The sequence below is a fragment of the Melanerpes formicivorus genome, unplaced genomic scaffold (assembly GCF_026170545.1).
Source record: "Melanerpes formicivorus ecotype bairdi unplaced genomic scaffold, bMelFor1.0.p_v2 SCAF_3, whole genome shotgun sequence".
NCBI classification, from domain to species: Eukaryota; Metazoa; Chordata; class Aves; order Piciformes; family Picidae; genus Melanerpes; species Melanerpes formicivorus.
This window is the reverse complement of record NW_027142355.1, coordinates 22,946,491-22,973,321: the sequence shown is the minus strand read 5'-3', so window position 1 is coordinate 22,973,321 and position 26,831 is coordinate 22,946,491. Positions and strand designations below refer to the sequence as shown.

At 43.5% G+C, this 26,831-nt stretch overlaps 1 protein-coding gene across 3 annotated transcripts in view; it reads right to left on the bottom strand.

The window, feature by feature from the left end:
• Positions 1 to 26,209, bottom strand: part of ITIH5 (inter-alpha-trypsin inhibitor heavy chain 5) — a 53,302-nt gene extending 27,093 nt beyond the window's left edge. The window contains exons 1-7 of one of the 3 annotated variants that reach the window (XM_068168771.1): positions 26,006 to 26,209; positions 20,303 to 20,347; positions 15,900 to 16,063; positions 14,681 to 14,788; positions 12,457 to 12,707; positions 2,661 to 2,830; positions 1,996 to 2,112 (exon numbers count right to left, since the gene is read on the bottom strand). In XM_068168771.1, the coding sequence (XP_068024872.1) occupies positions 1,996 to 2,112; positions 2,661 to 2,830; positions 12,457 to 12,707; positions 14,681 to 14,788; positions 15,900 to 16,063; positions 20,303 to 20,347; positions 26,006 to 26,125 (975 nt within the window). In that variant the 5' untranslated portion in view covers positions 26,126 to 26,209. Of the gene's footprint in view, positions 1 to 1,995; positions 2,113 to 2,660; positions 2,831 to 12,456; positions 12,708 to 14,680; positions 14,789 to 15,899; positions 16,087 to 20,302; positions 20,348 to 26,005 lie in introns of those variants that run through there. The other 2 variants (XM_068168777.1, XM_068168786.1) reach the window with 2 other exon arrangements.
• Between the last annotated feature and the right edge of the window lie 622 nt (positions 26,210 to 26,831).

Genomic DNA, 26,831 nt, shown 5'->3' with positions numbered 1-26,831 from the left:
TAAAGGTTCTGACTAAACACTTGTGTCACTTGGGCTCAAGAGGCACCTCTTTGTAATAAATTAGCCTCAGATTCATGTATGTTTAGCAGGAGGAGACAACCAGGCTCTGAAGTAGACCTTCAAGGGTTAATCTCTGGCCATGTTGTTTCTAGCAAGTGTATGAAAAAGAAACACTAATATGTTCAGGAGGAGAATAAAAGCTTCACAGTACAAGGTTAATCTGCTGACCCAAGGAGCTACTTGCACCATTCGCCCTAGCACCAAAGCCCTTCTGACTCTTAATCTCCCTGGTTCAGCCCTGTATTGCTGCCTTCTGCTTTCAGCATGCAGGACTGGGTCTGTTTGTCCAATATCTGAGGATTTGGTGAGGCAAGGCAGGAATTTTCTCAGCAGAAGGATAACAGAATGCAAAGAGCCAGACTCTGTCCATAAGAATTTGTAAAGATAAAAAGGTATCTTCATTCAAGACCTTGTTCAGCACAGCACTAAGTATGTTCATTAACTCTCTGTCTGCTACCTCTATCACTGGGGAAGATAATTGGGAACCTTACGTCATACTTCATTTTAGCTCACAGTGGAAATAATTTGATTTAATAGGGGACATAGCTTATAAATTAAGATTTATGATCACCAATGAAACCACATAGTAAAGTTTTTAGCAGAGAGGGGAAGGGAAGTATGCCCCCAATGTCCTTGTTCAAAGACAATGAACTGTCAAAGAATGACCATGGTCTGTGTTTTCAAGGACTTGTGCTCAAGGCCTCTCACCAGCCTCGTTACCCTTCTCTGGACATCTTCAAGTGTTTCGATGTCCTTCTTAAACTGAGGGGCCCAGAACTGGACACAGTACTCAAGGTGTGGCCTAACCAGAGCTGAGTACAGGGGCACAATGACTTCCCTGCTCCTGCTGGCCACACTATTCTTGATGCATGCCAGGATGCCATTGGCCTTCTTGGCCACCTGGGCACACTGCTGGCTCATGTTCAGCCAGCTGTCAATTAGCACCCCCAGATCCCTTTCTGTTTGGCAGCTCTCTATTAGGGTCAACCTATGTGGAAAGGTTAGCCATGGTAGGCAAGTGGAAGGTAAAGACATAACCATCCATAGAGAGAAGACAACTAACTTCTCAAGCCTGTGGGGCAAGCCTCCTAAAGAAAGAAAACAGTACTAAGCTTATCAGAATTTTTCTCCTTTTCTGCACAAGATGGAAACTAGACTTACCTGTCCAGTATGAATGAAGACCTGAGATATATCTGCCAAATAATTCAGAACAGAACTGAAGTCTTAATTAATCTCTACTCCTAGTTTAATCTAGTAACACTGTGATGAAAGAAAGAGCATATTGCCCCAGGTATGGTGCCCTTCCAAGCCAACTACTTGATTCCTGAACTGGAGATAGTTTCCATCTGTCCAGCTCAGAGAACTGAAGAAACACAAATGTTTTGGCAATAGCCTGAACACTGCCTGTCAAAGTTTTAAGCATGTGCCCTTCAGCTTGGCATGTTGGCTTACGTTGAGATCCACTGTGCCCTGCAAAAATGTCTGAGATTTGTGCTGAAAGATTCTCAAACAGGGTAAGCTGAATGGTTTTTTTCAACAGAACCCACTGAATTATATATTGCTAAGGGGCTTGTCAAGGTAATTTAAAGAGAGAAGCTGCATCTTCTCTCTGCTATTAAGCTGCATACAATGGTCTTCTGAGTACACTTTGCAAGGAATTCTTCCTATTCTTCTTCCCTTGATACTGCCCAGAAAAGAATTGCATCTTGGCTCAGTTTTGACATCGCTGACCAGGACATCACAGAGCAGTGAAGTCCTCTGCACTTATGTTCCCATCCTATTCCCACTAACATGACAGTTTCTGATTGCAGGTAAATCATCTCACCTTGAGATAGCAAACATTTGGCAGAAGAGCCCATCTGGTAAGATGAAGTTTGAACCAAGCTCTTTACAATTTTAAAGCCAACCAGTCCATAATAAATGCAAGGACCTCACCTGTTTCAGTTTTGTTCCCACCATGGAAGCACTGCTGTCAAGCACAAATACAACATTCTTTGGCAGTGGAGGAAGATCTATAGGGGCGAAGTAGTGCACGAAATACCCATTAAGGATCTGTGGGAGAGCAATGAAGTCAGGAATCAAAGGTAACTCACACATCATTACAGGATTTTTGGTTGGGTATACCTAATCCTGCTTTCAATGTCTGTGCCTACACTGGAGGATATGAGTGCTCCTTGGTATCTCTCTTAGTCCAGGAACTCTGTTTATCCAGACTAGAGAAACCTACTGAAGCTCCCCATATCTCCTTCCATGGTGGACATTGGGATTCCTTTCCAAATGCAGTAAAGTTATAGTGAATGTACCCAGGGATGAGAACTGCAACATGCATTTGGGGAACTGGCCTTGTATCCAGACATATACTGTATATTGAGGAACTCAAAAGCAGATACAAAAAAGAAACTCAGCAGAGCCAGTATCAGTAGTTTTTAAGTCCATCTTAGGGATGCCAATCAGCTGGATTTGTTCTGGATAGTTCTTACAGTATGGAAAAGTAGGCTTCACTTGGAAAATGTTTTCTGGGACATTGGGAGCATGCAACAGAACTGAACCATCTCAGGTAGAGTTAAGGAAACAGAAAAGATGAGCTGTGTATACGATACCTGGACATCCCCAATACTCAGCTCCCTGTTGACATCATATCTAATTATGAAGTCTCCCAAAATGCCATTTCGGGCAATCCTGGTTTGCTCAACAACACTGGGATTGAAGGTAACTTTGGCTAAGGTTTTGGTATGTCCAATTACAGTGGAAGGAGGAGGAGAAACATCACCTGTTGAGATAGAACCACAATAGCACAGGTTTTCCCCATTGTCTTACAGATGTCTGAGCAGAGCACACAGAGTATGACCATGGAGTCATATCTACTAGCATAGTTACATACTGAGATGAAAGGGTCAGCTCACCAACGAAAACATAACACCTTAATAACCCCTCCCCTCTAATTCTAAACTGAAGCCAATGTTGCTAAGTTATCAGGGATAGAAATTGGCAATATTTCTGTTCTTGCTTCTGTTTGGAGGTCAGAGAACTTGAAGGCCAGATATTCTTCACGTGACTTGATTACTTTCTGTATATAATGAACACACAGCTTCAGACATGTCTGTAATACTCATACCAGCCAGCTCTAGACATTGAGAATGCAGATCCTATACCTCAGATCCCACCAATGAGTTCAAGTATGTTTCACTTGAATTGTTGCCTTTCCTCTAGGATTAGATGAATCATACTACAGAAGGCAAATCACTTTCTGGGATGTGTTGAAAGAAGTGTGGCCAGCAGATTGAGAGGTGATTCTGCCACTCTACTCTGCCCTGGTGAGACTGCACCTGGAGTACTGTGTCCAGCTCTGGGGTCCTCCACATGAGAAGAACATGGACCTCATGAAGAAGATCCAGAGGAGGGCCACAAAAATTACCAGGAGACTGGACCATCTCTCCTGAGATTATAGGCTGAGAGAGTTTGGGTTATTCAGCCTGGAGAAAAGAAGGCTCCAGGGAGACCTTGTAACAGCTTTCCAGTACCTGAAGGGGACCTGAAGCTGGGGAGGGACTGTTTCTAAGGGCATGTAATATGGTTTTAAGCTACAGAAGGATAGATTTAGATTGGACATTAGGAAGAATTTCTTTACTATGAGGATGGTAGAATATTGGAACAAGTTGCCCAGGAATGTTGTAGAGAGCCCATCCATGAAGATATTCAAGGTGAGGCTTGATGGGACTCTGAGCAGTCTAATCTAGTTAGGGATGCCCCTGATGACTTCAGGGGGTGTTGGGCTAGATGACCTTTAAAGGTCCCTTCCAACCCAGTGTATTCTATAGTTCTATTTCTCCCTACTGATTCTAAAGAGTTCTGGATGTGGCTCATTCAGATATACTGTAGGCATGTGAGGTCAAACCGATCTCACTATTTGATCACTTGGAATCACAAGTGTTACCAGGTAATATCTATATCAGAACAAGTCAGCATAGCTGCCTTTGTGTTCAACAAAGGTTTATCAGTGTAGTTGCTGGAATTTCAGTCTTACTGAGACAAAATCCAATGCTTACTGGTGCAGTCATGCAAACTGCATCCCTGAGATGTATCTCACCCTAACCTTCCACTACTATTTGAGTCAATGAAGAGAGATGTGCCTTTCAGAGGGCATCTCAGAGAAAGCAAACTTAGGCATCGAGTCACCCTGAAGGAACCTCTGCTTGTCTTGATAGCTGTGATCATCTGATGAAATTGAAGGATATGGAGATTTCTTGTTGTCTCTCTGTGTGGACAAAATCCCACCTTACTCTCTTTTGCTGTGCCAACTGCTCAGTCCCTCTGAACTCCATAAGGACCTTTATGTAAGACTGACCAAAAGTCAGTTTTGGTTTGAACTTCCCAAATTTTGAGGGCTTTCCTGCTTGTCCTAACTAGCTATTGGAAATATCAGAATAGATTCTCAGTTGATGTTCTTCTTGAGTACTCTCACAGTGATTATTCCAGCACATTCCATTATGTCCCCTCATGTGCTGGTTAAAATTGGTGGAAATGAGCTGCCTTTCTCAAAGATGGCCCAAGATGTCTGTGGCATGGCAGGGAAAAGAAACTATCATAGAATCATAGAATAGTTTAATCTGGAAAAGACCTTTAGGATCATTAACTATAATTTTTAACCCAGAACTGCCAAGTCCACCACTAAACTGTGTCCCTAAGCACCACATCTACACAGCTTTTAATAACTTCCAGGGATGATAATTCAACCACTTATCTGGGCAGCCTGTTTTAGGGTTTTACAATGCTTTCTGTGAATAAATTCTTCCTAATGTCCAACCTAAACCTTCCAGGTGCAACTTAAGGCTGTTTCTCTTGTCCTATCACTTGTTCCTTGGGAGAAGAGACTTACAAATGTGTGAAACTCAGTTCGGATATAGGTGTTCACAGCATAAGTACCTACATCTCCTAGAAAATTTATATGCTCAGTGAAGATCAAGTCAAGAGTGTCAGGGGAGATTAGGGTGTGATACAGTTGGCCAGATACAGACATCTGCTCTAGGATGATTTCAGTTATATGCTATAGCCCATGAACAATATTGATCATAGTGACAAGGTGCAGGCAGCCTTGGAAAGCTCCTCTCCATCAGTTTCTACAACACTATCTCCAGAAGAGTGGCACTTCTCCACCTTTGTGAAGAGCCTTCAGAGGCAGTATAGTAATGCAGCATGACATGCATATACAACACCAAACAAAATCCACCTCACTTCCAAGTCCTACAGTGAAGTACATAGTCAGATACATATAATTACCTCCATTTAATAAGTAGGAAAACAGAGGTATGAAGTGGTTACCAAACTCACTTGACTTCTCACAGGTCAAAGTCCAGAGAAATGCCAGAATTAGGGCTCTTGTGAGTATATAAAATTATTAGCTTAAGCTATGACATTTAAAATGTTATGTATAATCTAGATTCCTTTTGGCAAAGAAATTAAAGTAAGTCGTTAATCAACAGCACTCTAGGGCATTACTTCCATGTTGATTTGGCTTTATGTTTACAGCTGTTCTGTGGGTCCATTTGAATAGACAAGGCTCAAGATCATATTGTCAAGACAGGGGAGAGTTTCCCCATCAGTTAAATTTCTACACCAAGAAAAAATTAATTGGAGGACCTGGAATATGAAACAAGATCATCAGAAAGTCTTGACCAAAGGAGTTTGAATGATAGGAACTACTCAATTTTAGGAAAGTGACTCTGCTTTGTGGCTTCTCTGACTATTCCAGTTCCATTCCACACATCGTGACAGAAACAGGAAGAGAAGGCCTTTGCCAATACACTGAAATCACTTAAGGACACTGGTGTCAGATTTAAAAGGGGCTTACAAAATAGTTACCCAGAGCTTTGACATTTCTTCTAAAATCTGTGTACTTTTCAGATTTCCCCTGAAGAAGAAGAAAAGCCATAAATCAATAAGTTTATGAGATTTTTATCTCCATCTTGATTTGCTTTTACTGTTATAGCTGGCCCCTGATATGATGCATCAACAAATGTAAGATGTTTCTAATACACAATGCATCAGATTTACTTGTATTGGCCTTCCTAGATTTTCCATCTGTCTTCTATCACTTCCAAGATCCCATTTAACTGTCAGTTTGTGGAAAATGCCCAGAACTCATAGAAAAGGCTCAACAGTTTGTTTATATTTTCTGATCTGTTTGAGGGCTTCACATTACTTCTCAACTGCTGAAAACTAAGTGATGTTGTCAGACTGCCTGACCACATCACACCAGGGTTGTTGAAAGTCAGTCCCACACTGGAAACCGAAGCTCTTCCCTTATACTTACTGCACATACACATCTGTGCTTGTGGCCTTGAGATTTCCCTTCTTTGTTTCTGTGCCGCAAGGGTGTTGATGGGTGAGCACAATACACTCTGCACCACAACGGCATGAGTTCCTACCCTGGGGTTTCCATGGTTTCTGACTATCTGAAGATAGATGAGTTAGGCAACCACTCCATGCCCCAGTTTCCCCACCTGTCAAATGTGTGCACTTTTGTTAAGCACTGTGGAATCCAGATGGAATCACATGGATCCCATTGCATTCCTCTATTACTCCTCAAAACAGGTGAGAATTGTCATCCTCTGTAACAGAAACAACCTGATAGAGGTGTAGCTGCAATAGCAGTGAGGAGGGACTAGATGATCTCCAGAGGTCACTTCCATTCCCTACTGTTCTATGATTCTTTAGAAACTCTTGGAGAGGAGGTTTCTAAGGGCTGCTTCACATAGCCATTATCAGTGACTAGTTGGGGGAGCTCTGCCATTTTCTTCATAGCCACTCATCTCCTATTTCTAGGACAGAGCTGAAAAACCAAATAATATTCTAACAGAAAAGGTCCAAAATAACTTTTTTTTTTCTTTTCCTCTGGAATAATAGACATCAGGTCTGGAAGACAGATTATCCCTTGTTCCCAGACCAAATACCTTCCTACTTGGTTTATGACATGGCCTGGAGACACTCTGAATGTCCAGTAATGGAAACTCAGTACCTGGCCTTGCCAGTCCTTTCCAGAGCTTCACTTATTCACTGCTAGACATTTTCAGTGTCTGGTTTACATTTTTCCTTTCTGGTTTATAAGACCATGACTTCTTGTTCTTTCTGTGATTGACCCAGAAAGCACAATATTCTTTTCCTCCTTGCAGCAGGCCTTTATTTACTTGAATACAATTTCTCTGTCTTCCCCCACGTTTCTTCTTTAGGCAACACTTGATATCTGGAACTCAATTGCTCTCTTGGCCCAGTTCTTCTCAAACAAGTGGCTGAGAAAGGAAAATCTATGAGTGATTGCAGAGTGAGGAGCATGGATGAGCTCCAAAGACTTCAGCTGGTCTATGATAACACTGAGGTAGTTAACAGGGCCTTTAGAAAAACTTTCTGCCAAATGCAGCTAAAGAAATAAACAGAGAAGAAATGAAACTGTAGTCCTCACACAATGAACAGTTAAACCCAAATTCGTTTGCACACTGACAGCGTGCAAAGTTCGTCCTCCACTAACACATGGAAATGTCTAGACAACTGTGCTAAGAAATCAAAACCTTTCTGAAAGTTGTGACTTTGAAGAGAAATCATCATTCCCAAGCAGCCTAGTGTCTCCCTACCCAAATCCATGACTAATTCTCACACTGCTGCACGGGAGCAAAAAGGATGAGGGCAATCATACCTCAGGATGCTGTGTAGGACATTGTATTAGAATGGAGGAGGGAAGGGATTGCCCCCTGTACTCAACAGTGGTGAGGCCACACCTCAAATACTTGGCTCAGTTTTGGGCTTCTCACTACAAGGACACTAAGGTCCTGAAGGGCATCCAAAGAAGGGGAGCTAAACTGGTGAAAGTCCTAGAGCACAAGAGTTATGAGCAGAAGATGAGGGAACTGAGTTTGCTTAGCCTGGAGAAAAGGAGGCTCGGGGGAGATCTTATGACTCTCTACAACTACCTGATGAGAGGTAGGAGTGAGATGGGTGTTGGTTTCTTCTCCCAACTAACAGAACAAGATGAAACAGCCTCAAATTGTGCCAGGGGAGGTTTAAATTGGACATTAGTGAAAATATCTTTACTAAAAGAGTTGTCAAGCCCTGGAACAGGCTGCCCAGGGAAGTGGTTGAGTCATCACCCCTAGAGGTATTTAAATGATGTGTAGATGTGGTGTTTAGGGACATGATGTAGTAGTGGAATTGTCAGTGTTAATAGTTGGTCTCCTCCAACCAAAAGTATTCTCTGATTCAATGATTCTATTCTGATGTAGAAAATGGCTCCCTTCTGAGGTCACCAGAAAAGATTAGTGCCATTGACATCAGTGTCTCCTGTTTGGGGGTTTGTATCTGAGAGAAGACGTCACCTGCACATGCCAAAAGATTACTTTCCAAAACTCACATGCCTAATATCTTCCTTTGGGAAAAATATAGGTCCCAGATGGAATGGTGTGCACAGGAGTTGCTGACAAAGGAAATATCCTGGAAAGACCCGTCATCACATTGTCTCTGCTTCGTATTCACAGAGGATGTATGCAGGACTTTCCAAGAGCCTGTCTATCACAAAGCACAGCTTGACTTTTCATAAATCACTGGAAGTTTGTGGAACCAAATCCTGTCTTTGAAACTTGTTCCACTGCAGCCAAAACCAGGCAAAATTGAATTCCTTAACTGCTTCCATTATTATTGCTGTGATTTCTGCATTATTTCACAAATGGAGGAAAGGGGGGGGGGGGGGGGGGGGAGTGTCCTTCACTCTTCCTCATCAAAGGACACCTTCTGTCTATAGACAGGTCTTCAAGTTTTATGTCTTCTGTTCATCACAGACTGTATGGATGCTAGCAGTTTGGCTGCAAAAGTGCAAATCCTGAACGACCATTAAATAGGGACATATTTTTTTCTACCATGGCTCCTGCATGGTGCATTGACTATGGACAGCATGTAGAAAACACTAGAAATGTAAGAAGACTGGTCCATAAAATAAAGGTAGATCATCCACTCCTCCACTTTTGACCTTCTGAATTATTGTTATCATTTTTTAAATGAGTTTTACTAACAGCATTTATTGCTACAACAGGTTTCCATTTCAGCTATGAACTTCAGTTGCTGCTGGTTCTCATTGTCTAGAGCTGTGGGTGACTCCAAGGCCAAACATACTTGATTTTTAATTTTTTTTTAATCCTGCACTGGACCTTCAGCACCAGTACTCAGAAAAAGAAGGCAGTTTCTTATCCAGGTCAGTCAGAGGCAAAAGTACTTGTGAAGCTACATCCCAGCCTCAACAATGGTTTCAGGTTGGTGGTGTTTTGGACACATTACTCAGACTACCATTTAACTGCTGACTTGATTTCACAGTATGTTTTTCTCCCAATACTCTCTAGGTAATTCATTAATACTCAAAATCTCACATTTTATCATTAATTGTGAGACACTATGAGCACCTTTGTAGATACAGAACATGGCAGTCGGGCAGTACTCAGGCAGTATCATTTCCCAAAGTGCAAGCCTCTATTCCTTATTTGGTCATTTTTAAAAAGTTATGATCTCTCATTTGAGGCACCATACACAACACAGTATGGGAGTGTCTGGTCTGGCATCCTTTACTGGCCATCTACTTACTAGATTGCTACCAAGAGACCAGAGAAGAGACCAAGAGACCAGATGCTCCCAGTTTGCAGCCACTCTGACCTAGCACACAACTGACGTGTCTTTCACTTCAAAACCCTATAGCCTTCCCTGGAGGTCTCACTTCACATGCAGATTTCTCTAGTATTTGGGTGTCATATGAGCAAGATGGCTTTGCAGGGAGGATCTAATGGTGCAGATGTTTTGCCTTCAGTATCATGCTTGAGAGAGGACAGCTAACTGAAGTACAACGGATTTCCAAGTGAAATGCTCCTTGCCTTGGCCTTGCCCTCCCTAGGAGTTTTCTTGTGGTTTCCATTTGTGTTTAGGAAGGCAGGAAGTTCCTGTTGTCTGCTCTGAGTGCGACTGATCTTGTTTGCCAGAAGAGGTCATAAGCAATAAATCCTTCCTATCCAAAACAAGCAGTCCTTCTCAAAGACCTATCTTAGGAGTCTTCTGAGACCATCTGCCAATTCTTTTTCTTTTCTTTTGATTTGGCTGCTGGGAATGTCCTAATCTCTTCATCTTGCTTTAGATCAGAAGGAAGCTCAGCAAGCCTCCTGAATTCATCAACATTATAGACTCATCTGAGTGGCATTCACCTGAGTACCAATAAAGATTTGACCTGGCAGAATCAGAACCCACTCCTGACTGCCCTTGATGGACCCTGAAAGTGTGATTGGCATCTCAATGGCTTCCACAGCAGTAATTCCATCACAGCCAACAGTTTTCACCAACTGTATAGGGCAATTCCAGATAGAGAAGGTCTGTTATTGAGTTCTGAACAAGGATAAAGCACAGGGAAACTGAGCTTTGTTTTCATTACCCACCCAGCAATGGGACACCTATTTTATATACATTTTACTGTCTAGGGAGGATTATGGAATCCTAGAGCTTGAGCCCATTTTTATATGATCTGTTTGGAATCCGAAGCACAATGCCAAGTATGATCAGTGCTTGGAGAGCAAGTTATGAGAGTCTTCCCTGTGTATCATTTACATACAGGAATTTCCATACTGCATTAGACCAACCCTGAGTCTGCTCTGCTTGGTCTGTCTCTAACCTTGATCAGTGCCAGATGTTTTGCAGAAACTGTATGCCACAATGCACTGTGATACTCCCTGATAGGTGAAAAAGGCTTCTGACTTTCCTGATGAAGGGCATAGCACATTTATCACACAGTGTGTGGATGTACAGCAGAGAAAGTAATTAGCTGCATGATGCTTGACCTGAAGCTAGTCCAAGTTGCTGAGAGTTTTGATTTGGATTACATGAGTAGGATCACACTGAGCAACCAGTCTGATTCCATGTTAACATGCTTTAGGGTCTTTGCTTGGCAGACATGAGCAGCTCTACTAACTTTGTTGGCATTATGTCACCTAGAGTAATTGAGGATCAAGTCCCACAGGACTTTACATCCTGCTTCCAGGTCAGACTCATGCTCTTCTTTTGGTGAGGGTTTTTTATCAACATGCAGCCATCACATTATTCTGTGCACCCCACTGTTAGTTTACACTAGAAAAAATACCTTTACATTGTCTGAACAGTGAGTGAGGATAGCTGGGGGTAAGTGGAACACTTAGTGCTTTGGCAAAACATGGGTTTTCCTCTTGGAATTTCCCATGTTCTAAAATGCAGGATTTCCTATCGGCCTTGGCATGGATGGATGGAAAAAACAATTCACTTAAAATAAACACTTCCCAGGAGATATGGAGCCAGGGAAGAGCCTGCTCAAATGCTAAGCACAAGGCCTGAAGGCTCAGCTGAAAGCTCATAAAAACAATAGAAACAACAAAAATAATAATTCCCATTTTGTTGAGTAGGATCAGCCCTATATTCATGAAGCTTCAAAGTTCTCACACAGTTATGCACAGATACCACATGGACACAGTCATCTACAGAAAATAGAACAAAAGCCATTCGTGATAAGGCTAAATTCCCACCACTGAACCTCACAGAGCTTATAATTCTGAAATCCCTTTTATAGAATGGCTTGGCTTGGAAGGGACCTTAAAGATCCCTTACCCTGAGGGTGGTGAGACACTGAACCAGGTTGCCCAGATAGGTGGTAAATGCCCCCATTTCTGGAAACATTCAGGGTCACATTGGATGGGGCTCAGAGCAATTTGCTCTACTTGCAGATGTTCCTGCTGACTGCCATAGGGGTGAATTAGATGGCCATTAGAGGTCTTTTACAACCCAAACCACTCTACAGTCATCTAGTTCCAACCCTCTACAATGGACAGGGACACTTCAAAGTCCCATCCAACTTGGCCTTTCATGTTGCAGCCATAATACCAGCTTTCATGAACCTGAAGATTGCCCTGCCAGTGAATGAGGGACCTCTAAAGGGGAATTGCTGGCAGCCTGCGATGCTTAGAGACTTGCTTTTCATCAAATGCAGTTATGTCTGGTGGGGAATGTATCTGTCATACAGTGAATGCAGCAAGAGCTGAGAAGGAAAATTTTTAAATCTGTCTTTCTAAATAAAGTTATAGTTGGAATTTCCCAGAATAATTTATGCCTAATGAGCTGCTACCATTCATTTTTCTTGATGCCTTCATGAAATGTGTCCTCCACTTTCTAATATAGTTTTGATTGTAGACAATACAATTTTGGGGTTTTCTTTAATGCAGGGGGAATGTGAATGAAACCCCATTCTGCACAATCATCCAGGACTGTCTTGGAAAACTCCCAACACTGTCAGTCCAGTTCTTGAGAAGTGATTAAGGCCCAACAAGTAACAGAACCATGGGTCACAAAACTTCTCCTTACCTTCAGTTTTTCCATTGCCTTTATGCTTGCTGTTTCGAAGGGGAGGCACTTCCAGTGAAACTATGCCTGAGTTCTCCAGGATGTTCACCTCTACTCGTAGCCTCCCCACCAGTTGCTGGGGCCGAATACTGACCGCATACTCGTATTTTCCCAGTCGCCTTTGCAACAGCTCTTCATAATGCAGTAGGAACTTGGCCTGCATCTTGCGAGGAATGAAGACAGAGGCTTTGAATGTCTCATAGCCATTATCCCTGGAAGGAAAATCCAAAGATACCTTCACACCCCATCCACATCACACATAGTGAATAATGAATCTGGATTTTGTTGGTTTGATGAAAGTATTCCCTGACACTGAATATGTGAAATCAGCAAGAAAGAAAACACTGTAATGCTTCACAAAGCACTGGGCACCTAGGAGTGGATTCCACTGTAGGAAAAGTCTTAAAAGATGAGTTGAGTTCTTATGGAGAGTGTGACCGTTTGAGGCTGTGCCTTTAAGAAAGGGACAGTGCTGGGACACTCTGGCTGAATGTTTTGGAATAATAACGAAAACAATCAGATATTCTAAAAGAATTTCATTGGTAGATTGGTAGAATGCAACTTAAAGTTTTGAGTTCAGTTGGAATTTTGCTCAGTTTCTCTTTGTCCTGCTTTTCCAGCCTGTCTGCTTCTGAGCAGCCGGAGTTCTGACCTTGGATAAAGACAAGCACTAATTCTGCATTAATAGGCCTACTAAAATTCTTCTTTCTTAATAACTACATTTTTGTCTCTCTAACCCTCTTTGGGAAAAAAAAGGGAGGTAGGGGTAGAGAGGGGGGTACGGGGGAGGAACCCTCCTCTGTCTGGAGGAGGAAATTTCGTTCCTATATTCTTTTTTTCCCTTGCTGTATATTTCTGTACATATATTGTAAATACTGTATATATTGTGTATCTAACCTGCCTTTCCACATTGCTTGTAAAACATAGCATTCCTTCTGCTTCTCCGACTGAGTTAGCTGTGGTTTTTTCCCTCTTTTTGGGGGAGAGAAAGCTAGGCCTTCTCTCTCAACCCACTACAGGAGAGGAATACAAGAAGTATAACATGGAGCAGAGACAGAGGAGAGGTTGTCTCTTGATTTCTTACACAGAGGACTTTTTTTAATCTTAGCCTTTAAGATAGTTGGAATGACATCTCTGGGTCCTACGGGAGGTCTAACAAGGACAGATGGCAGTCACCTACAGAAAAGGATGCAACAGAGTGTGAAAAAGAGAAATTCAGTGCTTCAAAAGAAGTATAGAAAACTTTCAGGTTCTGCCAGTCTGTGTCTGGATCCTGACACAGTACCCCTTGCTAAAGGCTCTTGGTGGATTTTTCTTACCATGAATTCATCAAGTCAGTTTTTGAACCCACATTAAATTTAGCATACACAATATGCAGTGTGTATGCATTATGTGACCATTTTGAACCTCACATCTGACCAGTTCAATTTTCTCTGTTTTTACTAATGACAGAAAATAAAAAATCCTTCTTCTCTTTTTACATATCATTCACAAGTTCAGTGCTCTGACAGACCTCTCCTTCCCCACAGCTCTTCATTTCTCTGGTATGAAAATAAGCATTTAGTTAGCTGTTTATGATCATATGTTCATTTGGAACAGTGTTGCTATCTCAGATAACTGAAAATAGTGCAGGATTTTCCAGAGCTGCAGAATCTATCCAATAGTGCCTATCTTTGAAAGCTATTTGAGGGACTTGAGGCACCTGTGAAATGAGAGACTGCTGAAGAAGTGCATTCAGATGAATATTCAGATGTTTAGATCATTAAAGGGACGAGATTTTCTACCAGTGCTTGGCCAAAAGCACTGAGAATAAGGCAAGTAAACATCACTGGTAAAGGCTGATTGTGGTTCTACCACTAACTTTGTAGTCCTGAAGTTGCAACTCACTAAATTTCTGAGTATCTTAATTTCCCTGCTTCCTATTCAGGAAGTAACCAAGTTTCTTTCCTTCTCAAGAATATGCTGGAGCATCTTGAAAGAGAAAATCTTGTGTAACCAGGCTAGAAAAGGCCACATGCAATTTTACATGGCTTGGAGTATGGAAATGGCACCTGGCAGCGTGAAAATCACTCTGTTTAGTCCCTTCTTCCTGTAAATCCATGGAGGGCTATACCAAAGCAATTGAAATAAAGACAGGAGGAGAGTATATCACTTCTGACAGCACAGTGAAATATACAGCACTTACCTCACATCTGTGGGGCTTGGAGGTTTCTTGTTCCTTGCTTGGTCATCACTGCTATTTTTCTTTTCTTTCCCTGTGACCTCTCCATAGTAAGTCTTGTTGCCAATGCTCCTGGAGAGACCAGAGATGTCAGCATGACCACTCTGCATCCACAGACAAGATAAGTGTGCTGCTGGTGCAACTCTTCTAGAGTCCTCTCAAATTACTGAGACAGAAGTTCGCCAGGTGATCATACTAGCAGAGTAAGGTTTTAGTCCAGGAGCTTACCTTTCTAAAATGCCAGTCCAGTAGGCAATCTCCAAAGCAAAAGGATGCAAATCAGAAAGCAAATCAATTGTCAAGAATCCCAACAAGTACCTTTTTGTGTCTGGTTTTGGTTCTACCATCAGTGTCAATGTACACCGTAACATTCAGGATGACTGCTCTCAGTTAGCTGCCTCCTTAAGTAAAATGCTTCTCCCTCAGAATGAGTTTAGGACCATGGATTCCATGAGGAAACTGCTCTTAACATATATTTTGTCTGGCCAATGGCAAAAGGCTATTTTTCCTCTTATTCAGTAGAAATAGAAGGTCTTCTAAAAGAACTGGTCTTCTCTTTGCTATGGTCCGGTTCAAAGTTGTGGCCCCAATATCCACCCATAGGGTGGATCTGAGCATAACCAAAGCAAACATGGTTTTGAAACTAAAAGCTTAATTTATTCCTTAGTGAGTCATTTCAGGATGACCTTGGTTACCCTCAGCTTATTCTGTCAAATACAGAAAATGGCTGGCACCTCCAGCAGTGTCAACCTATCTGCTAGTTGGAGCTGACTCTCCTCCTCCTCCATTTTCAGTATCTGGAACAAGGGGCTTTTTAGGCACCATGGTCAGTTGGCAAGATAACTACCATGTGCCAGTTGCTGAAACTTTAATTAGAAAGGTTTCTGAGGACTGGGAGATTTTAATTTTTTTTGTCCAAATCAGAGAGGAGGAAAACAAAGTTGTTAAAAGGCACTAAAATGTATATTGAGGGCTTGAATTTTAGCAGCCCATCATTCAAAGACTTGCTCTGTGCTTTGGGGCTATGACCAGTCTTTGGTGGAGTATCGCATGTGTGTGGTTTTATTTTTCCCAGAGAAATGCAGAAGATCTTGATACAGCCCTACTGCAGACCAGCTAGTACTTGAGATCTCAGTGAACAAACTGTGGGATGGCAGAACCATTGTCAGCATTACTTACTTACATGGTAAAGTTGGAGATGAAGGCTGCAGCTGGAATCTGCATCTCAAACACAGCTTCACGAGCCTCAGATCCACTGTTCACCATTGTGCATGACACCGTGGTGAAAGCATACCGAGAAATGATCGTTGATTTCACAGTGAATTCAGACATCCGAGGTCTAGTTTCCTGTAGGTATCAAAAGGTTAATGCTGACACCTAGATAACTACCCACTCACTGTTTCAGTGGCTTTAATACTTAATGTGCTCAAGCAAATCACCCCGTATGAGTATTACGCTCCCCCATAAAACAGTCAGCAGCAGGCAAAGTGGACTTGCCCTCAAAATTTCAGATAAGATGCAAATGGTAAACCAGAGATGTAGGACTGCCTTTGTTCACAGAAGAGCAAAGGCCATGGTCATTCTTCAGTGCTTAGCATTGCGTCCAGGAACCACAGAATTACAGAGCTGTAGAGGCTGTAAGGGAACTCTGAAGATCATCTAGTTCAACCACCCTGCCAAATCAGGTTCACCCAGAACACATTGCACAGGATCATGTCTAGGTGGCATTAGAATATCTCGACAGATAAAAACTCCACAGGCTGTTCCAGTGTTCTGTCACCCTCCAAGTGAAGAAGCTTTCCCAGTTTGTACCTGTTGCTCCTTTTTCTGTTGCTGTGTGTCACTGAAAACTGTCTGTCCCCATCCTCGTGACATCTTGACATCTGCCCTTTATATATTGACAAGCTTTTATATGAATTTTTTCTATTATAAGCATATATATTGAAAGCATTCATTTATGAGGAAGGATGAGAGCTGAGTATGTCAGCCTTTATGTTGTGAAACACACTGACAAAATCCACCTATACCCTAAACTGCATCCTTCAATCCTGCAAAGACCAGGATTAAGACTATAGCCCAGGAAGAGAAGCATGAAATGTGTCCCCATCGGATCCAGAACTGATGCCAGAGGAACTGCCTCACAGTCTGTGCACAAGAGCACACATAAGAGTTCTTGAAAGTCTGAAATCGCTGTTGCATGAAGCAGCGTCTTCAAATTCATATAATCAGATCCATAGGTTACATCAACAGAAAAAATGCTGTCAATGGAGTCAACTCAGTCCTCCCCTTCTGAAAATCCATCCTGAAGGTCTCAGGCAACAGATGGAAAATATTTAATAAGAAACATTGACACTGTGATGTCTAAAGTGAAATATTTTAAGCCTTTTAGCCCACCTTGGACTCTTTCCAACAGAGAAGCAGCAGACACTGCAATGAATGACACATGATGTAGCAATGGAAGCTAAAAGCCAATTTCTATTTCTTGGCAATGTGTTTTTGTGTACAAGTCCTGAGCTGGAGCGTTTCTCCAGTCTAATGTGTTTTTTGACAGCAACATCTCCATGGAGCTCAACAGTTTTCTTCCTGGAAGACTTCAGTGTATTTAACTATAAAGAGCCCGTGTGGGGAAAAAATAATATCTGTATGTTGGCTTAAACTGCCAAAGATCAAATCCTCAAAAGCAGAAGGAAGCTAAAGAGTGAGATACATTGCAAGTACAGAGCAACTTCAGTAAGCCAAATATGCTGAGAATCCTCTTACTGGAGCTGATAAAAAAGTCAGTCCCATTAGACTTGTGAAGACAAGAACATGATCTTCTGCTGCACTTCCAGGATTTTTTTTTTTATTCTGAACAAAAATAGTTTTGACAAAGGGAGCAAATGTTTGCATGAACAAGTATCAAACAGGAACATTTCTGCAGTAGCTGATGACATCAAAAGCAGTAATAAGTGAGCATCCAACTAACCAAGACGCTGGGCTAGTGAGTTTCAGGCAGACAGAAGTATGGGGATCCACTGGAAACAAATACAAAGCTGTCAATAGGCTTGGAATAAAGCCCCTCCTGGCTATGCTTTTGAAGGTTGGAAAGGCTCTGATAAATGTGTCTCAAATTAACCTAATCATGATAAATATCTTTAACAGCTGAGGAATGTGATGTGTTCTGTGTTCATGTACATCTTGCACATGCTCAGCTCACACGGAGCGCAATGGCAAGACATCAGCATTTCTAGAGTGTGATTCACGTCACAGATTTCAGATGGCTCTCTGTGTGATGGATCTAGACTAGAACACACCTGGTCAGCTCTAAAGTCCACTTCTTAGGCCATTAGTATTATTCTGAAGGTGGAGAGGATGGGGCGTTTTGATTGCAAGCAGTGTTGGAAGAACATTTCCAGATATAATGAGCTGATGGTTCATTAAGGCTTCTGTATCATTAATTGCCTGTGTCAGAGCAAGAGATATTGAGGATTTAATAACAAAAGTTAAAGAAAGAATCTGAATCTACAAAAAATTCTTTGGTTCCAGATCTCCTGCATCCACTCCCATGTTTTCTACGTTTCATCCTAAGATCAGGATTCAAGGTTACTTGACAGTTCAACAGTTATAGAGAACCAAGCCCTTTGCCTTTTACTTGAGATACAAGTGGCCCTGCAGTGACAGATTTGACACTGAGACTAACACCAGGGATGCAGTGATGGATTCTCCTGAAGTAATAAACTTTAGAATATGACACAGGGCATGGACTTGTTGTAACAAGAAAATCAGAATGGTTGTATTGGGTGAGAACAAAAGCACTTTTAACTCTGGAGAGTATTGCTGACAGAGACCAATAGCATGTGCTTAGAAGCAGTCCAACCTGTGCTGATCCTAACCAGAAATAGTCCTTCTGTCTTCAGTAATTTGTGGCTGAATCACAGAATCACCAAGGTTGGAAGAGACCTCAAAAATCATCAAGTCTGAAAGAACACTTGAGCCAAGGATGGTATTTTTTTGCTTAGTAAAACTATGGATTTTTCTTCTATGACTTTGCACAGCTGCTTTTTGAATGCACTGTAGATTTTTTAGGGTCCACAGCATCTTGCAGTAAGGAGTTCCACAGCTTACTAATATTTTATATAAAGAACCATATTGGTTTGGGGTTGTTGCCAACTCTGCTACTTGGTGTCTTCAGGTGTTCTGTCATACCTCTCTATCTCACTGAAAAAGCTCCAGCTATGACATCCTCACAGATAGATTTTAAAAGGTATTCAGCACTTCTCCCTCTTTCTGCTGGTTGGAGAAACCAAGCACTGAATAAAAGCATCACATGCAACTAAGGACGAAAGAACTGATTCATCTTCCCATCCCTGGAAGGGATCTGCCATTCCCTGTGTACAGAAAATATAAACAATGAGGGTAGAAGCAGTTTCCAAACAGGTTGCTAGGTCAGGCTTGGCGGGCAGCCCAAGTTCCAGTCCACAATTCCTGTGTGTTCCCTGGAGCTCTTGCACAATCCATCAGTGCCTGATGCTCTGACTTAACAGCTGTGCAAATGACTATTTGTTTTTGCCACTTTTTATTAAGGCCTTCAGAAGTTGAGAGGCAGCATAAAGGGAGAGAACAACAAAAAAAAAAAGTTTCATATTATTATTGCTGTAATTTATTATCCCTATTAAAAAAATAAAGCTAGGATGGCAGATTAGCACACTGCTGTGAGGCAGGTTGGCTGGATGCTTTATGAAGGTGTCCTGATTTGTTATGATGAACTGGGAGCTGAAATTGCCAAGCAAATTATTTTATGCTTGTTTACCTCAAATGTTTAGAAAGATGGAAGAGAGATGAAGATAAATTAAATACACTCTGTGTTTTTATCTTTATCAGTTGCTTTCATCAAAACAAATGGACCATGTCTCAGATGAGAAGTAATAAACCGGTCATAAAACTGCAAGTTTCTCTCCTCTAGGCTGCTGATTCAAATCCATCAAAGATCAAAGGGACCAGAAGCTATTAACGTGTAACGGCTGCTCACTGTGTGAAATGAGTTCCTCCAGTTCTCAAATGGGATGCTCCCATCCCTCAGAAAAGCCAGAGAAATAACTGGCCTTGAACATTAATTTCACTGGCTGCCACTTTAGCCAAATGTTTGATCTAAGCCATGCAGCTCTCAGTGCAGCATCACAGCCAGATCTCACAGATTTGCTGTATGTGTAAAGCTGAGGTTCCTGTGCAGAAAGATGGACATTGGTTTTCATGCTTTCTTCCTTTCTTCAGTAAATTTCAGACAGAGAACAACAGAGACCTTCAAATTCCAAGCAAACTCTCCCTTTCTCTTTAAAAGCAATGAGATTTCATCAGTGTTAAGATGTGTAACATCGGATGTTCTTTCTCCCAATCTGGGCTTGAGAAGATGGATTGGGAAGTGTTAGAAGAACCTGTACCTGTTGCATTGATCAAAATGAAGATTTAATGTTTTTTAACCTAGAATCTCCACCATACCATCACCCACTGATATAGTTCATTTCTGAGCAGAGATGCACACACACACACATATATACATAAATCAGGGGTCATTCCCATGAGGTGAAATAAAGACAGTGTGATACATACCAGCCTCTGCAAAAATTTGGCCTGCCTTGGAACACGGCGTGCAACCTGCAAAGAGTTAAAGGAGTTAATGAAGCCTAGTCACCTTAGAGGAGACACGTCTCTTGTTTAAATCCAGACATGGGTTTATGTACCTGGTCACCCATAGCCAGGTTCAAATGTTCCTCTGGTTAAAATTAAAACCTAAATCTCTTCTATATTAACAGATCCATTGATCAAAGCTCAGTAGTGGAATGTAGCTCCCACAGGCAAGGAGATACTGTGTATTTTGAAAACATTGTTTGCCCAGAGATTTTGTGAAGTCTTTAGCCCTAGCTGTGGGTGCTGTGTCCTGGTGTTGGCAGTATATTGCCTTATAGCTTCCTACAAAGTCGCACAAAGGTTCTCTGTCACCATCATTGCCTCACTGCAAGGTAGAATCATAGAGTGTTTTGTGTTGAAAGGGACATTTAACAGTCATCTAGGCCAACCCACCTGCAGTAAGCAGGGGAATCTTCAATTAGATCCAGTTGCCCAGAATCGCAAACATCCTGACCTGGAATGTTTCGAGGGATGGAGTATCTTTCTGGAAAAACTGTGCAAGGTGCTTCACCATCCTCAACATAAAAAAAATTAAATTCTTCCATAGATCTAGTCTAAATCTCCCCTCTTTTAATTTAAAACCATTAACCCTCATCCTAGTTATCAATCACACAGCACTTACAGGATGGCCAAGGGCTCAGGCCCAGCCAGCATGGATTTAGGAAGGGCAGGTCCTGTCTCACCAACCTGATCTCCTTCTATGATCAGGCAACCCACCTGGTGGATGTGGGGAGGCCTGTGCATGTAGTCTACCTGGACTTCAGCAAGGCCTTTGACACCGTCCCCCATAGCAAACTCCTTGCAAAGCTGTCAGCCCATGGCTTGGATGGGAGCACACTGCGTTGGGTTAGGAACTGGCTGGATGGCCGAGCTCAGAGAGTGGTGGTGAATGGTGCCACATCCAGCTGGCGGCCAGTCACTAGTGGTGTGCCCCAAGGATCAGTGCTGGGCCCTGTGCTCTTTAACATCTTTATTGATGATCTGGGTGAGGGCATTGAGTCCATCATCAGTAAATTTGCTGACGACACCAAGCTGGGGGCAGGAGTTGATCTACTGGATGGTAGAGAGGCTTTACAGAGGGACCTCAACAGGTTGGACAGATGGGCAGAGTCCAATGGCATGAGATTTAACACATCCAAGTGCTGGGTTCTGCACATTGGCCACAACAACCCCATGCAGAGCTACAGGCTGGGGTCAGAGTGGCTGGAGAGCAGCCAGGCAGAGAGGGACCTGGGGGTGCTGGTCAATGGTAGGCTGAACACGAGCCTGCAGTGTGCCCAGGTGGCCAGGAGGGCCAATGGCATCCTGGTCTGCATCAGGAACAGTGTGGCCAGCAGGAGCAGGGAGGTCATTCTGCCCCTGTACTCTGCACTGGTTAGGCCACACCTCGAGTACTGTGTCCAGTTCTGGGCCCCTCAGTTTAGGAAGGATGACCTGAGACCTCAGGATCTCAGGTAGTGATAGGACTAGGGGGAATGGAATGAAGCTGGAGGTGGGGAGATTCAGGCTGGATGTGAGGAGGAGGTTCTTCACCATGAGAGTGGTGAAGCCCTGGAATGGGTTGTCCAGGGAGGTGGTTGAGGCCCTATCCCTGGAGGTGTTTAAGACGAGGCTGGATGAGGCTCTGGCCAGACTGATCTAGTGTGGGGTGTCCCTGCCCATGGCAGGGGGGTTGGAACTAGATGATCCTTGTGGTCCCTTCCAACCCTGACTGATACGATGATACTATGATGTTGACTTGCTGGAACATCTCCAGAGAAGGGCAACGAAGTTGGTGAGGAGTTTGGAATACGAGCCCTTTGAGAAGAGGCTGAGGGAGCTGGGGTTGCTTAGCCTGGAGAGGAGGAGACTCAGGGGTGACCTTATTGCTCTCTACAACTACCTGAAGGGAGGTTGTAGACAGGCAGAGTTTGGTCTCTTCTCCCAGGCAGCCAGCACCAGAACAAGAGGACACAGTCTCAAGCTGCACCAGGGGAGGTTTAGGCTGGATGTTAGGAAGAAGTTCTATACAGAGAGTGATTGCCCATTGGAATGAGCTGCCTGGGAGGTGGTGGAGTCATCATCATTGGAGGTGTTCAGGAGGAGACTTGATGGGGTGCTTGGTTTCATGGTTTAGTCGATTAGGTGGGCTGGATTGGTTGATAGGTTGGACACGATGATCTTGAAGGTCTCTTCCAACCTGGTCTATCCTATCCTATCCTATCCTATCCTATCCTATCCTATCCTATCCTATCCTATCCTATCCTATCCTATCCTATCCTATCCTATAGCAACAGACCCTGCTGAAGAGATTGTCTAACTTTCTTATAGGCTGCCTCTATTGAAAAGTCACAATAAGGTCTCCCTGGATAGGTGCTCCAGCCCTCTTTGTGATTTACAGCATACAATGAGAAGGGCTGCTAAATGGTCCACAATGCTTGACAAATGTCACACAGGGCCCATCTACATCCTTTTGTAAGTAAAAGACAAAGCCCATTCTCCAGTCTGGATTTGGTCTTCATTCGTGCAAGAGCACTCAGCACACATTGTGGGTTACAGCCATTGGGCAGAGAGAGGGCTGAGGGCATGACAAGCTCAGTCACCTGATGGCTTCAGCTCAGCACAGTGTGGCTGCTTCAAGCCTGCATGGTGACCAGCTTCACACCCAGCACCCATGTGGTGGGGCTTAGCATTCTGCTGCATGTGTGGACCTGTTTCAAGGGAGGACTTGTTTGAAGTGATGTTATATCTTCAGATTCACTGATATTTCCTCAGCAGCAGATCCATTGCCCAAAAACTCTCCACATGTACAGTGGATTTATTGAGCAGCAACAGAGAAACACTATTTAGGTTTCAAAATGAGAAGAAAGACATTTTAATGCAGCCATAGATTTTGTTATGAAACCAAGTGCCTCACCTATGACAATGCAATCATACTCATTGTATCACCCTTCACAACAACTCCTCCAACTTCTTCCCTGCACATGGTGTCTCAGCATAGCAACATCCCCAGTCAAATCCCTCCCCAAAACAGAGAATACAAATCTCATGTCAATGAGGGAAGCCAAGTGACTTCTCCAAATGTTGGTGAAACTCCAGAGAACAGAGGAATGCAGTGATATTTTTTTACCTGATTTGCCCTTTCTGTTGATTTACACTGGAATAACAACAGTCCTTGCCAAAGAGATGATTGGATGTCTGTTTATATCATGCATTGACAAGCTCAGGAAAGCCCAATGGAGAAGTTGAAGTCTCCTCTGCTAGAATCTTGATTATGTGCTTCTGCAATATTTTATTCAACACCTTGTAAAACAAGGGAAAACTGCTCTCTTTGGAGGTCCCTGAGGGCAAGAGGAGGAGAGGGCAAAGGGAGGAGAGGGAGAGGATATTCTCTGCAGTTTACATTTTGGAAGAATGTTTGGGTCTGTTCTCTCAGGCAAGTAAAGCACTTCAGAAGCCTACTGTGAGAGGCTGCAGAGTCTCCATCACTGTAGATTGTGCAGAACAAGCCAGACAAACGTCTGTGAAGCTAGTCTTGCTTGGAGCAGAGGTACAGATGAGTGATCAAGTCCTCCTTGGTATTTTTTATTACTTTAGTATTACTCTTTAGAACAAATCTACTGTATGGACCCATATAGAATGGTCAAAATGGTTTTTACTGACTGCTTGGTGAAGTTGGAAATGTGGCTACTGGTTATACCTTTCCTCCTACACCATACAGTATCACACAGTATCACAGTATCACTTAGGTTGGAAAGGACCTCGAGGATCATCGAGTCCAACCTGACACCGCAGACCCCATGACTAGACCATGGCACCAAGTGCCACGTCCAATCTCCCCTTGAACGCTTCCAGGGTCGATGACTCAACCACCTCCCTGGGCAACCCATTCCAATGCCGAATGACTCGCTCGGTGAAGAACTTATTTTATTTGTTTGCTCATCTGCATAAGAAGGTTCTGTATGGCTTGGTTCTTTCAAGAGCTACCTTTCAATGTCTTGAGGATAATGAGTAGACATTGATGAATAGCTAAGATCACCAGATAACTGTACTCTGTTAGCTAGGACTTCATGACTACTGCCAAAGAATTGCTGCAGGGTTTATGATACTGATTGGTCCATCAAGTGGTTTTTAAGTCAGCCAGCTTCACTCACAATCTAATGGAACAATTTTCAGGTTACCATCAACTTTTAAGTTTTCCAAAACCCTCATTAAAGCCTGCTAATTGCTAGTACTGACCCCACACCTGTTGCCATATGCTAGTCTTTGCATAGCGTACAGAGAATAACCCAGGCTGTAGCAACCCAACTGCCTCCAGAGTGCCATCCAGAAGAGCTATCTCTAGTGCAACAGGAATAACCTGTAGCCTTGTCAATTACCTTAGTAGAGTGGCCACTCATGGCATAAGTCAACAAGTAATCCACAGTTACTACAGACACCACACTCTCCTGAATCTGTTAGAGGTGGGCTTTTACTGTAGTATTGTGATTTAAGGAAGTGCCTGTCTGTTCTTAACCTACCTTATGCGTTCATTAAAGACAGGGAGATGTCTTCTATATTTGGTTGCCCCAGGGGACTAGGACACCACCTCTATTTATACATCATTTGGACAGAATGGTCTGAACAACAACGGTTTCTCGTGGCTGAATTTCTCAACAAGGAATCAGGATTGACCACAAAGTTCCTGAGGTCCTCATAAGGAAGAGGCATGAGCACTTCTGGAGAGAGACTCTTCCCATTCTAGGTGGGATGAGTGACTGAATGACCTGCCCTGAGACAGGTACATATGAAGAATCTCACTCTACCCACTTAGGTATCTCACCTAGTCTCCAGCAAGGCACACATATTCCATAGGTCCTGCATTATATGCACCAGTCCCTGAGAGATGTCTCAGATAGTACAGAGCCACTCATACATGATCAAATTCAGAAAACTGTTTGACGGCTTAAGTGACCCACACATGGTACTTGTATGGACCTGAAGGATGTGAGCATAGGTCTGAATCTCAGCCTTTTTAACCACAACTTCCCTAACCATCACCCAAACTCTCTTGATAACTTGCCAAAAGTTCATTGCCCTTTCAGCCCCATTTCCCTAGCAAATCTCACCCAGACAATTTAACAGCCCTCCTTTGCACATTTTTTTTTACTCTCTCCTGGTCAAGAAGCATTCTACAAGCTGAAACTCATGTGGTTCATTTCATCCAGCATGGGTTAAAAATGAGGCACGGTAACACAGAGACCATAGGCAGAAAAACTTTCCTCCGAGTCTGAAATACTCTGAATTACTCAGACTGGCAAGGGGCCAGGACACTGCGTTAACTCCCTTGTCCCCGCAAAATGCCTCGTTAGCAGAGCCATGGGGGTGTCAGCTTCGAACCCATCCCCTGGCAGTAGCACTCATCACAGAAGGGTGCTGGTGCTCTCCTGGATTAGCACCTCAAACAACAGCCTTACTTGTTGGAGCCCCCACCACCCCACCCCCCGGGATCTGAGCTGCTGCTGCAGCCATGGACACGCTGCAAGGACAGGTGAAATAAATGCGGCTTTAGCAGACTGCCCTCCGTGCCCATAACGATGGTTAAATACAGGACAAGCCAGCCAAGACCACCAGATGCTCCCGAATGATGACCACCTTAAAACTTACTTGCTCCATGATGCTGTAGTCTGCCAACAGCTTCTCTTCCAGGTACCTTGCCATCAGCTCAGAGTCGGGCTGCGCCGCCGAGATGGAGAAGCCCAAGCAGAGCCACAGCCAAAGGATCATGATGGAGGGGCCGGGGGCTCCTGCCCCACAGGTGAGAGGAAAGCCCGACTTGCCTTCAGCTGCTGCCTGCTCTGCTCGACGAGTTGTGAGGAGGCTGACAGGAGACAACCCACCCTCCTCTCCTCCTTCTCAGTTCAGGACCAGCCCCTTTTCCACTCTGGGAGGCTTCCCGTGCTGCCTGGGCTGCAGGGGATCTTTGCAGGGTTTCTATCCCACAGGTAATCCCTTCGGCTGGGGGTCCCGTGGACCACTGGACACGACCTACAACCATGCCCCTGTCAACACTGCCCTCAGCTTTCATCTAGCCTCATGCAGCAGAGATAGGTGACACTGGGGGTCCCTGAGGTGCTGCTGCCCATTGCTTTGCCACCAGCAGAACCCCAGCTCCGTGCTGGCCCTCACCCATGAAAGAAAAGGCTGAGGAGACATTTCCTCCACCTGGGTGGGTGCTGAGGCAGGATCTAAGACAGCCACTGGTACATGCTGCCCACCTGAAGGGTGCCCAATGCCAGTGGGAGTCTGAAGAATGTGTTGAGCTTCTGGGATGTCTCCTCATGGGGTCAGCCTGGACAGCTTTACATCACAGTCCATGCTAAGAAGCTCCCTCCTGCCCACCACCTTTGGGAGCACAATCCAAGGACACTCTTCAGTGATAGGGCTTTACACAGGAAGGGTAAAACCTCTGGAGTAAAATGTCTGGTTTCAC